Source organism: Rana temporaria, chromosome 2 (assembly GCF_905171775.1).
Source record: "Rana temporaria chromosome 2, aRanTem1.1, whole genome shotgun sequence".
NCBI lineage: Eukaryota > Metazoa > Chordata > Amphibia > Anura > Ranidae > Rana > Rana temporaria.
Window position 1 is genome coordinate 76,293,240 of NC_053490.1, and position 13,358 is coordinate 76,306,597.

The window sequence follows — 13,358 nt, forward strand, 5'->3', positions numbered from 1 at the left end:
CCCCCCCCCTTTCCTCTTCCCCCTTCCATGGCACTGAGGCCAACAGGCTCTGTTCCGCTAAGCACTGCACCCCCCCCCCCCCAATCTGATTTTAGATGGATACCATTTTTTTATACTAAAGAAGGATTTGAGATGGATACAGTTTTTTATGCTCCTTTAAACAAAGGAAGGTTGACAGAGCAAGAATTCATTTCTGCCTGACCTATTTTATTAATACGATTTCCATGTCTGAAAATCAATGGCTCCATCGTCCTCCCCTGAACCTGGATTATAATCACAAGAAGTTCTGGATCTGCCACCCGAACAAACCCCCCCACCTTTTTTTATCACCCCCCCCCCCCCCCCCCCCCCAAATCTTGTGACTCGCAGTGTCTTTGAGGTTGTGGTTGTTTGTTGTTCTGTGATCTGGTGAAGTTTTCATTTCCCTTTTGGATATAACACAACAGATTCTGAAGATACAAGGTAGCTTTTCTCATGTCTATGAACAGTGTCAGGACTCCGAAGTTTACATTTTTAGTTTGTTTCAGAATGCTCCTTCTATTCTTAACATTCCATAAATATACTTGAAATGTTATTTAAATATATTCAAATGAAATTTGAATTTTTTTTTTTTGCTTATATGATGGCGCTTTGAATTCTATATATTTGGAAAATGCACTTGAGATACACTGGATTTAATGACTTCTGTGATTTTAGAATTTAAACAAAAAAACTGTTGCCAATTTTAATTTAATGAAAAGTTAATAAATGACCTAAAAAATATAGAATGGCGTGTTTATTTTTTATTATATTATCCAATATGAAGATACTTTCACTTTCAGAAATGGAGAAAAAACGTGTTAGATCATGTATACAGGAGCAACCATACACAACAACTGAAAGGACAACAACAACTGTCACATATACAAAGGATAATTGCTACTAATTAGTGGATTCGTTTATTTACGGCCACTGAGATAAACCAACATTTAAAATGTTTTGTCTAAGATACAATATACACAAACAACACTAATCACTGAATGTAATTGGATTTGTAATAACTAAATAAGGAATAAGGTAATAGCAATAAAGAAAGTATTTAAAACAAGTAATATATATTCTGAAAAATCTAAACTACCTTTTACGACAGAACAAATAAACTCCCATTAAGAATTATTTGTTCATATTCCTAAAACAAAACCCCTGTAGATATTAAAAGCACACTATTTTTCTATTTATGTTTTATACGTATAGAAAGTTTTTTTTTTCTATTATTAAAATAAATTTAACACACACAACTCCATAATCGATGCATTATTAGAACATATTTTTATGAAAATTCAAAGAAAAAAATAAAAACTCGGGCAAACAATTGCTTACCGAGAACGTTATTAAAATTGTATTTAGTAATACAATTTAAACAAAAACAGCACTTTTATTTCACATCCAAACTGAAACGTTTTGGTCGATTTTTTTATGCAATGTTACTTAGGACTTTATTATTATATATCCCTTAAATAAATGACATTTGTATTTTTTTTTTTTATAATACGGAAATACAAATATATTTTAATTATCCTAATATTACAAGACTATATTTATTGGGTAGAAAACGATATTTATTTTTTTTTCAAAAAACTGCACATCACAAAATTCCATAATGGATACAAAAATACTCCCCTTTTGTCCAGAACTATTATATCTTAACTATTATTATACGATATAACCCAAATAAATGCCGACAATGTGTGATGCATCAAAAATATTAAAAAAAATATTTAGAAATAAAAATAAATGGAAAAACGTCTTAAAATGTTTGACATGAATACAAATTACATATACTGCATATGGCAGATGTATTATTAAATATATGGCTTTAATTTTACAACTTATATATATATATATTTTAGAATTACAATATTTTAGAAATAATATAAAATACAAGGGGGGGGGGGGGGGCGCATATCAGTGTTTATAATCAAACTAAAAATAAATGGCTGCACTAAAGCTATAATAATATTCACATTTATGTATAAACTTTTGGAAATATTTTAGTTTGTTAGATTAATGCAGCGCACACACACACTATATATGTATATATAAAATGTACTCACTTTGGGGTCGATCTTCTTGAAGCTGGGGTCTTCTTCATCTACTTCGAAGTAGATTTCAGTGGTGGTGATGGAGAGGGTGCCCTTGGCCACCACGATGGGTGCAATGAGCTGTGCTGGGGTGCTCAGCACCACTGGACCTGTAACACAGACAGAGACATCAAGGCTCACATCTCCCACCAGGACCAGGGTGATCCCCAGGGCAGGGATGCCACATTTGGAAGGGGCACAGTTTGCTGGGCACAGGAAGGCAATTGTGACATTAGTCTGTTAGTATCTTCATCTAATCATTGTGTGTTAGGATTACTGTATTCATTTCAAGAGTTTCTACATATATATCTGGCTGCTACACGATACCGAAATGTTGATTTTATTTTAAAAACGCCAAATAGATTTCATTAAACAGTGTAGTAAGTACAGAAATCTCACAAAGAACGATCGATCCTGTACCCCAGAATCTGGAATTATTCTATATGCCATTAGACATGTATATGGCATTATACAGAATTCTGCACCTGCCTGGCTAGTAGGTGGTATGATGGCATACAGGGACACCAATGTCTCTATAAAATAACGCCATTTATTTTAAATAAAACTATATAGAAGTACAGACAAAGATCATTTGTGTAGTGATACGTGTGTGTATAAAGTGTGGTAAATTACAATTTCCTATGGGGGAATAAAATCTGGCAGAATCTTCCATGTCTAGTTAATATAGGCAACTTGTATACAATGAATATAATTCATTTCTAGTAAATGTACTTTATATACAGTGAATATAATTCATTTCTAATAAAGGTACCTATACAGTGAATATAATTCATGTATAATAAAGGTGCCTTATATACAGTGAATATAATTCATTTATAATAAAGGTACCTATACAGTGAATATAATTCATTTATAATAAAGGTGCCTTATATACAGTGAATATAATTCATTTATAATAAAGGTACCTCATATACAGAGAATATAATTCATTTATAATAAAGGAGCCTTATATACAGTGAATATAATTCATTTATAATAAAGTTGCCTTATATACAGTGAATATAATTCATTTATAATAAAGTTGCCTTATATACAGTGAATATAATTCAGGTATAATAAAGGCACTTTATATACAGTGAAATTATAGTAAAGGTATCTTATTTACACAGAATATAATTTGCAGCAAAGGTACCTTTAATATAGAGAATATAATTTATAGTAAACAGTACTTTATATACAGCGAAAATAAAAGGTACTTTATATACAGTGAATTTAATTTGTTTCTAATAAAGGTACCTTATATACAGTGAATATAATTAATTTCTAATAAAGGTACCTTATATACAGTGAATTTATAGTAAAGGTTTCTCATTTACTGTGAATATAATTTATAGTAAAGGTACCTTTAATACAGTGAATATAATTCATTTATAGTAAAAGGTACTTTATATACAGTGAATTTAATTATTTTATAGCAAAGTACTTAAAAAAAAATCTAAGAATAGTAAAGGTATATTAATTACAGTGAATACAATTCATAATAAAATGTACTTTATATACAGTGAATATAATTTATTTATAGTAAGCAGCTCTACATTGCTATAGTTTAATCAATTATCAACATGGAGGGGTTACTTATAGGAAATTACTATAAAATCTAAGATAAATGTACATGTAAAATATAAGTGACATGCATTTTGTCATTTTAATATTATTATATTTAAAGTAATTAATCGAATAATTCTGCATCCAGTGCACTCTATTGTTTGGGTTCCAGTGTCCACTTCCACCTCTACCCACTCTCCTGCTAGACTATCTATCTATCTATCTATCTATCTATCTATCTATCTATCTATCTATCTATCTATCTATCTATCTATCTATCTATCTATCTATCTATCTATCTCTCTCTATATATCTATATCTCTTTCTCTATCTATATATCTCTCTATCTATATATCTCTCACTCTCCATCTATATATCTCTCTATCTATATATCTCTCTTTATCTATATATCTCTCTCTCTCTATCTATATATCTCTCTATCTATCTATATATCTCTCTATCTATCGATATATCTCTCTATATATCTATCTATCTATCTCTTTATCTCTCTATCTATCTCCCTGAACATCTATTTTGATATTGTTCTGTATGTATATTAGTGGCAACAATGTTTGCTCTCAGAGAAATACTGAAAAGGGACTAAATAATGTATTCAGATGATTTTAAGCAAGTAGTTTTTCATCGCATTCACGTAGGAATAGATCCATATTCCAGTAAATAATAGTAGTAGGGAATTGCCCGACATAAAGCTAACCTGTCTAGCAATCACAGACAAGAAAACTACCAAAAGTCCTTGCGGTGCCTCATTTGCCCAACATGTCAGCTATCATGGGGCAGCACAGCAATGCTACATAAATGCATTTTCTATGTAGACACTTGTGAATGATATTAGTAAGTCTCACCCCATTTAGGTGACTTTTCCTTGGGATCTCAGGACACAGGGCATACATGTAACATGGTGAAATAAGCTGAATAGGACAGTGCAATAAAGCCAACAAATCTTAGTAAAACACTATCAAATAAATACGTTTCAATGACTTAAAGAAAAGCAGTTTATGGATTAATTGCAGCAATTGATTATTTGATATGTACAGGTATGGGCACCTATCAGGGGTATTGGGTAACCTCTCTATATGAGGATAGCTTTACACAGGTGTAGGAAGGGGTCCAGTCTGATCATTCCTGTGATAGGAAATGATGGCTCATTGGTATTCTGTATACACAAGCACAGTGAGATCTACATGACAGCGGGCACATGTGTTGCAGAAGTGGGTGACACTGGTACATAGTGGGTGATGCTAACATGACATGTAAGATACTGTACACTGGGACATTGGAATGAAATGGTGGAGGCTATTATCCATCCTCCCCCTCATCTGCTGTATGAGATAAGTGAGGAGTGACATTAGATGACAGTGGCATGAAGAGACAAGTGCCAGCATATAACATGGCGCCACCGGCATCATCTCCTCTCCATATACTGGCTCTTTACCCCAGACAGCTGTCACCCTGCATGCAGCATATGAGGAGATAGGGAGTCTGCGCACACAGGGACAAAGGTGGCAGCACTGGTGACCTGGTCACATGACACGTCTCTACACAGTGCCAGGATTGTCCTACCCCTGCCCTTAACCCGTCTACTGCCAATATACAGCCTGATCCAGCTCTCTCTGTAGAACAGTCAGTGAGGAAATCTAAAGAACTGGAGCTGTTGTTGCATCCCAATCAACTTTTCCCTTCAACTCTGGGAAACTCTAACAAAGGGCACCAGGCTTTAATTTTCCTTCTGTTTTCCATGCTAGCTCATCGGTTTGATTTCTGCAGTTTCTGTTCCCCTATTTAACAGGGTCGTTCAAAAATGCATTCACTATATAAACGGAGAAAGACATAGGGGTGGATTGGCATGTGCAAAATCTGGTGCAGCTGTACATGGTAGCCAATCAGCTTCCAAAACTTAAGACCCCTTTCACACTGGGGCGGGAGGCGCGGTGGCGGTAAAGCGGCGCTAAAAATAGCGGCGCTATACCGCCGGATTTGCCGCGGGATTCGGCCGCCAGCGGGGCGGTATTAACCCCGCTAACGGCCGATAAAGGGTTAATTACCGCGATTTCCCATTGTTTTAAATGGGAAGGAGCGGTATACACGCCGCTCCTCTCTCCGCTCCAAAGATGCTGCTGACAGGAGATTTTTTTCTCTCGCACCAGCGCATCGCCTCAGTGTGAAAGCCCTCCGGCTTTCATATGGAGTATGCAGTGCAGGAGTTTTCTTAGGCGGTATAGCAGCGTTATTTTTAGCGCTGTACCACCTGAAAAACTCCTCCGTGTGAAAGGGGTCTAATGCCCCTTTCACATTGAGGCGTTTTTCATGTGGTACATCGCTAAAAATAGCGCTGCTATACCGCATAAAAAAAATCATGCCCTGCAGGCTTCAATGTGAAAGCCCGAAGGCTTTCACACTGAAGCGGTGCGGTACCAGGACCGCTCCAAAAGTCCTGCTTGCCGCATCTTTAGAGCGGTATAGGAGCGGGGTGTTTACCGCTCCTATACCGTGCCTTCCTATTGAAACCAATGGGAAACCGCGGTAATACCGCCCGCAATGCGCCTCTGCAGAGGCGCATTGCAGGCGGTATTAACCCTTTTTTGGCCGCTAGCGGGGGTTAATACCGCACCGCTAGCGCCCGAATATCGCAGTAAATACGACGGTATAGCGGCGCTAAAAATAGCGCTGCTATATCGTCACTGCACCTCCACTGTACAATGTGAAAGGGCCATACCTGAACAACCTGAAGTTAGAAGCTGATTGGCTGCCATGCACAGCTGCACCAGATTTTGCACTTTCCAGTTTTAGTATATGAACCCCATAGTGATCAGACTTGCCTTATAGTATCCAGAGCAGAAAAAGACCAAATCTGATTGGTGGATAGACGTCCCATCAGTGTACAGTACTTGATTACATTTTGTAAGAGCTGTGAATTAGAATCGTCTACATTACTCACAGCAACTGTATGACATCCACTAGTGTAGGTTAAATCCTACCCACAGACAGAAGGCTGTCTATACACAGTACAATCTGATTGTACAACCACCTTTAGGCCTACCACTTACTATTGCAAGGGCTTGTCTGATGTGACATGAAATGGGTTGTTTAGATTTTGTAGTATACTTAATGGGGATTATACAGAGACTGTACAATCAGATTATATAGTGTATGGCCAGTCTATAAGGTCACTACATTACAATCAACTTTAAAATCATTAAAACTATGTAGGACCTCCCTAAGCTATCCAATCAGGAAGACATTTGTACACGATAGTTGTTGGTAGATTTAAAGGAAATTACAGAAACATTGTAAGGTGTGTTGAGCTTCAAGCTGAACACACACTATGCAATGTGATTGTACAATCTCCTTTAGATCTACCATTAGCTGTGTAGTATATAGCGGCCCACAGATGGATTGAAATGCCACCGGTTCAGCAGGGGACCGCCAAATTTCAATCCATCTATGGATGTTACTATGTTGAGAAGTTGAGCTAATGAATGACAAACAGGCTTGTTGGAAAAATTGTGTTGGATCAGCACTGCAGCCAATCGGCTGCATCGCTGATCAGTGTATTCTGACAGCAGAGGAGTCCCCACTGTTACAACACAATAGCAAAGCTGGAAGGATTCTTCCATCCACCTCGCCTACGTGGATGGGGAAATCTTTTTTTTTTTTTTCTTCTTCAATCTGCGTTTTGGCTGATTGGAAAATAAAAATAAAGTAATCTATGGCCAGCCTAAGCACTAAAATGATTAGGTATGTCTTCATATTATATCGTTTTGGTAAACCTAATTGAAATTGTACACACATGATACAACCAGATAACAATGGATGGGCAGCATTAAGATGGCCATACATTATATTTTCCTTCAGATTTACCAAAATCATATGCGGTCAAACGTAAAAACTTTCAATCTGGATGCAATCGGGCAGACCCTTGCACTACATAGTTGAAAATAAAGAAAATAAAATTAGAAAATTGTATAATGTATGGGCAGCTTTATAGTGGCCACAAAACACTTCATTTTTGTTCACCTGATCGAATCTGCAAATAATGGAATAGCCATAACCCCCATTCCGATTGATTTACTCTCAATTTATTCCTGATCTACTTTCAATTTACATTGAATTCCATCAAACTGAGCCAATCGGCAGGGCAGAAAATAATCAATGGTTTTGCATCAATTGGCAGCACTGAGACACTTTGTTCAGGAATGACTGCATTTCCATGGATCAGATAAGACACGATCAATAATAAGGTTTCACAAATTACAACTGTATTGTAAAGTGTTACTAAACCCACAACAGAAAAATCATATATATGCAGTATATGCAGCAAAGCATGCTTGTTCTCCTCACTGTGGAACATGGGTGTGCGCAGGGGGTGTGCGCAGGGGGTGTTCCAGGTGTGCCTGGGCACACCCTAATCACTATGTGTACTGCCGATTCCCCCTATTGACAAACCCCCCCGCCCTGCAGTGCTTCTAGCTTCTCTCCTCTCCCCCGGCTGCTACAGGGTATGTTTCAGGATGGTGAACGAGGGAAGGGGCTAGTAAATATGTAAATTACCAGCACCTTCCTTTTTTTAAATGAACACACTCGTTCGCTGTGTGCATTCATAACTGAAGCATAGTAAACTGTGTTTACTATGCTTTTGCTTTTTGTATAATCAGGAAGCCACTCAGCACAGACCATATCATTCACTGCCCCATGCAGCTGAGGTGGCAGAGAAAAGCATGTGTGTTTCAGCTTTGGGGTGCACACCCTAATGCAGTAAGATGCGCACACCCTATGCTGTGGAACCTAAGGGGTTAATCCCCCACTCTATATAAAAAAGGCTGTTTTATCCTGTCTTCCCTGATCCTCCCCTTCTTCCACAATCCCCAATCCATCTCCTGATAGTACAGAGCCTTGGGGGAACTCTGCACATGCTCAGTTAGGTGTGTATCGCTAAAGAGGGTTTTTTTTGGGGGAGAGTGCAGGTGATCAGCACAGGGCCAATCAGCAGTGTCCAGACAGAGAGTCAGGGGTAATGCAGCCACATAGGACAGTCAGAGGAGAACGAAAACTCCTACAAGCTTTAACCAGACACCAATAGAAGTCACAAAAATGCTACATACTGCTAATGAGAAAAGGTTTTTAGCTGTTTATATTTACTAAAGTAATTGCATTTCCATGTTCTGTGTGAGACCACATATAGTGAATGCAGGGTCCTGGGTTTACTACCACTTTAACCATCAGCCAAAAATACAATGTGTGTGTGGCAATAGCCATAGAACGGGTTGTCAACTATAGATCGATTGTTCCCATCGATCATTTAGAGAAGTGTGTTGGCCACCATTCCAGTGATCTGATCTGGCAGATGAATAGAAGTATACAGGCACTCCCCTAGACCATTCAGAGATGACAAACAATAGGCTGGGCATCTATGGTCTCCAATGGGACAGGACAGTCATCTGACTACCCCCATGATGCTCACTTTCCTACAAATCCCGATGTATGTTCAGGAGATACGAGGGTGCTGGTGAATGCAGCGATCGTATGAAATCGTCTAAGCCTCGCCATCCTCTATAGAATTTTCAATTTACAGAATCATATTGTCTGGATTTAATGGGAACAAAGACAGATTATGAATTGTTCCGATGTGATGTGTGTGCGGTGTGCAGGGGGTGCGATCACACATGTCTGGGGAAGGACGACGTCTTGTTGCAGTCAAAAGGAGCATCCAAACCCCTCTGAGAATGTGAAGTTAATCCACTCCAGCTATAGAGAGAGGATTATGTGATAATCCCCTCTGGGAGATGCTTTGCTCTCCTCAGATCCCATATTAAAATGTTTACACAACGTAGAATCTACATTTTGCAGATTTTCTGTGTTGTCACGTAACAGATCTTTCCTCTTAACAAGCTTTCAAAAAATCCAACGTTTTTTTTTTCAGATGATTTAAAAAAAACTCCTTTCAGCATGTTGCCACATTTTCCATGTTTCCCAACATTGCAGCACATACAAGGCACTACTCTATACTTTGTCACATTTTACACACTACTCTCTGTAGGCTGGAACACGGTTTACATAACAGACGGAACATACCCTGCCGAATCAACCTGTGTGTGTTAAGCCTCGTACACACGACCGTTTTCCTCGACAGAATCCATCAAAAAACTAGGTGGCAGAGCTTTTTTGCCAAGGAAAACGGTCGTGTGTATGCTTTTCATCGAGAAAACTGTCGAGGAACTAGACGAGGAAAAAAGAGAACAAGTTCTCTTTTTCCTCGACGGGAGTCTCAATTTCCTCGTCGTGTTTCTCGTCGGGCTGGTTTTCGACGAGAAACACGATCGTGTGTATGCTAAGAAACCCGCGCTTGCTCAGAATAAAGTATGAGATGGGAGCGCACCTTCAGTAAAAGTAGGGTTTGTAATGGAGATAGCACATTTGTCACGCTGTAACAGACTGAAAAGCGCAAATCGTTTCTTACCATGAGATTACATGAGATTAGCAAATGCAGCCCCAAGGGTTGTGCCAGTTGAATCAAACTTCCCCTTTATATTGCCGTTGTACATGTTGTACGTCACCGCGTTTGAGAATGAGGAGATTTGGTCTTGACAGTGTGTACGCAAAGCAAGCTTGTCGAGTTTCTCGACAAGCCTAACAAGGAACTCGTCGAGGAAAACGATGTGTCTTTTCCGACGAGTTCCTCGGTCGTGTGTACGAGGCCATAGATTGGTAGATTACAACTCGAGTCATTTAAAGAAAACTCCTATTAAAAAAAAACACTACATATATAAAGAATAGGTGCTAGTTACACCAAAATATGATGGACGTATTTTGTTGGATAATCCGACCGTCTGTATGCTCCATCGACAATTGTTGTCAGAATTTCTGACAACAAATGTTGGATAGCCATGCTCTCAAATTGTCCGACAACAAATGTGTTCTGTGAGATGGTATTGGAGTCCAGTAGCGTTAAATAAAATAAATCATGAAAATACAGAAATGTGTTGGCGATGTAAGGTGGATAAAGGGACTACAGAACATATATGGTATGGATGTCAACTGGTAAGAAATTTTTGGAATACAATAAAGGAGATATACCAGAAAGTGTCGGGAGTAGAGGGGGATTTAAGTATAGAGGTCTCACTGTTATCGCTGATGCCAGAATCAATAAAGAGTATTAAAACTGATATTCTGTATCATATGATAACGGCAGCGGGAACAATAATGGCACGCAAATGGAGAGATAACAAAAGTCCCAACATCATAGAATGGGTATGTGAAATGAACAAAATACAATATATGGAAAGACAAATAAGAGAAGGATATATAAAGAATCAAATGCCAGAAATATGCCAAAAATGGGATGAATTTTGGTCCTCAATAAAAATTTAAGAATAGTTATTAAGGGAAAATAAAGGGAGGTAAAGGGAGGTAAAAAAGGGCAATAGGATGAATGAGTATGGAAAAAAGTAAGAATGAGTTGGCGAATGTTTTAACATACTTTTAGGATAAAGAAGCTTATAAATTTTAAACAAGGTTCTATATTTTTTCATGATGGAACAATTTTACAATGTATTGAATCTTGTATAAATGAAAATGTTTGTATAAAGAAAAAAAAGATCAATAAAGAGAAATTGAAAACAAATGTGTTCCGTCAGATTATCTGATCGTGCGTATACAAATCTGTCGGACTAAAATCCAAAGTACAAACATGCATGCTCCGAACCAATGCTAACCATCAGACATTAGCAGAAGTTGCCCAAAGGGTGGTGCTAAAGAGCTGAAAAACCACGTAGTTTGGTGTATGTTGGCTGAAAATGTTCTGCCGTCTGTATGCAGAACAAGTTCACAGCCAAAGCCCTTCGAACAAAAATCCACGGATTTGTCCGATCGAAGACCAATCGCGTGTATGAGGTTTTAGGCCCCTTTCACACAGACATTCCAATCAGGTCCGCCTGTCCGTTCTTCAGGCCGACCCAATCAGGACCTCCATGTCCGCTGACACCCACCCGTATCCAATTTGATCCTGTCTGCTAAAATCAGACAGATGAAGATCTGTTCAACATCCATCCAGTGCATCCAATCGGACGATAGGTGGTCCGTTTCCATCAGACAGCCCCATAGAGAACAGCAGGCTGTGTCCATGTCCACGGGCCTCTCATCCGCCTGCTCAGTAGGGATTAGCCGGAGAGATCCCCTGTTGAGCGGGCAGATCTGCTGCCGGTGTCCGGCCTATGTGAAAGGGGCCTTAGGCTGGATTCACATCTATGCAGTTTTAGTCAAGGTTCACACTGGGCTGCGGGAGTGAAGCCGTGCGAGTTCAACTGGCAGTCCTGATTTCGGCCGCGATTTCAGAGACATCTGTGCAGGTTTCTGCACAGATGTCAATGTAAATCGCGGGCCGAAATCGCAAAAAGTAGTACATAAACTACTTTTTGAAATCAGTGCAGCACCGCAGATGCGGCGTCGCACCAATTAGGACGGTGCCATTGCCCGCAATTTGCAGCAAATACCACCGTTTTGACATGCGATTTGACATGACAAATCGCATATCAAAATGCACCAGTGTGAACCAGGCCTTAGTGTTTTTTGCAGATTTGCACTACAGTCCATTTACCATGGTTTCCTATGGAACACGTTCTGTAGTGCAAATCTGCAAAATGCACTAAAAATGCATAGGTGTGAATCCAGCCTAATAGAGGGATCCTGGGTGTGGCACATTTGTTGTAGGAACCCAAAACCTGGTCCAGTACATTGGTGCAGTCTGCTTTAGATCAAGTTTTAATTAATTAAGTTTAAATAATTTCTGATGTACAGAACCATATGAACCCTACATTTCCTTTCATTAAAAAAAAATTGTGTAAAATCACACAGAGGTGCAACCATTAAAAAGGCAGATTGTTTGCGCAATTTTTACAATTCTGCAATCAAAAGTGGTCCTGTAGCTTCAGCCTTAAAGGGGTTGTAAATATTTTATTAGGTTTAAATGTTTCATATTTCTAACTTTTAGAAACATTGAAAATATTTTATTTATAACTAGTTTTGCTGATTGTAGATTTCTTTTGGAAAATATAGCATAGGAAATGTGGTAGGAACAAGACTTTAAAATACATGCAAAATACACATTAAAGGGGTTGTAAGGGTTTCTTTTTTTATTTTCTTTTTTTATTTTCTTAATAGGTTCCTTTATGCTAGTGCATTGTTGCCACTTACCTTTTCCTTCGATTTCCCTGTTTTTTTTCTTTGTCTGAATTTCTCACTTCCTGTTTCTCCTCAGTAAGCTTGCCCCCATCATCTGGCTGGGGGTTAGTCAGCCAGAACAGATTACTGAGGAGAAACAGGAAGTGAGAAATTCAGACAATGGAAAAAAAAAACATTTCAAAGAGAAATCGAAGGAAAAGGTAAGTTAAAGTGAACCAACAATGCACTAGCTTAAAGGAACCTATTTAAAAAAAAAAAAAAAAAAAAAAACGAACCTTTACAACCCCTTTCATACTACTATGCCAACTCCTTCCTCCATCCCATACTTTTAACTTAGTGAAATTCCAGCTTAACCCCAAATATTCTTTAAAATGTCCCCTCCCCCCTCCTAACATCTATGCTTACTAACTTGTGTAAGAAATACAGTGCCTTGAAAAAGTATTCATACTGAAATTTTCCACATTTGGTCATGTTACA

General features: G+C 38.4%; 1 protein-coding gene across 8 annotated transcripts in view; it reads right to left on the reverse strand.

Moving 5' to 3' along the window:
• The window catches only part of NBEA (neurobeachin), a 793,834-nt gene that overhangs the window by 207,284 nt on the left and 573,192 nt on the right, over positions 1 to 13,358 (reverse strand). For all 8 annotated transcript variants that reach the window (XM_040340410.1, XM_040340408.1, XM_040340406.1 and 5 more), the window contains one exon: positions 2,094 to 2,230. In XM_040340410.1, the coding sequence (XP_040196344.1) occupies positions 2,094 to 2,230 (137 nt within the window). The remainder of the gene's footprint in view (positions 1 to 2,093; positions 2,231 to 13,358) is intronic.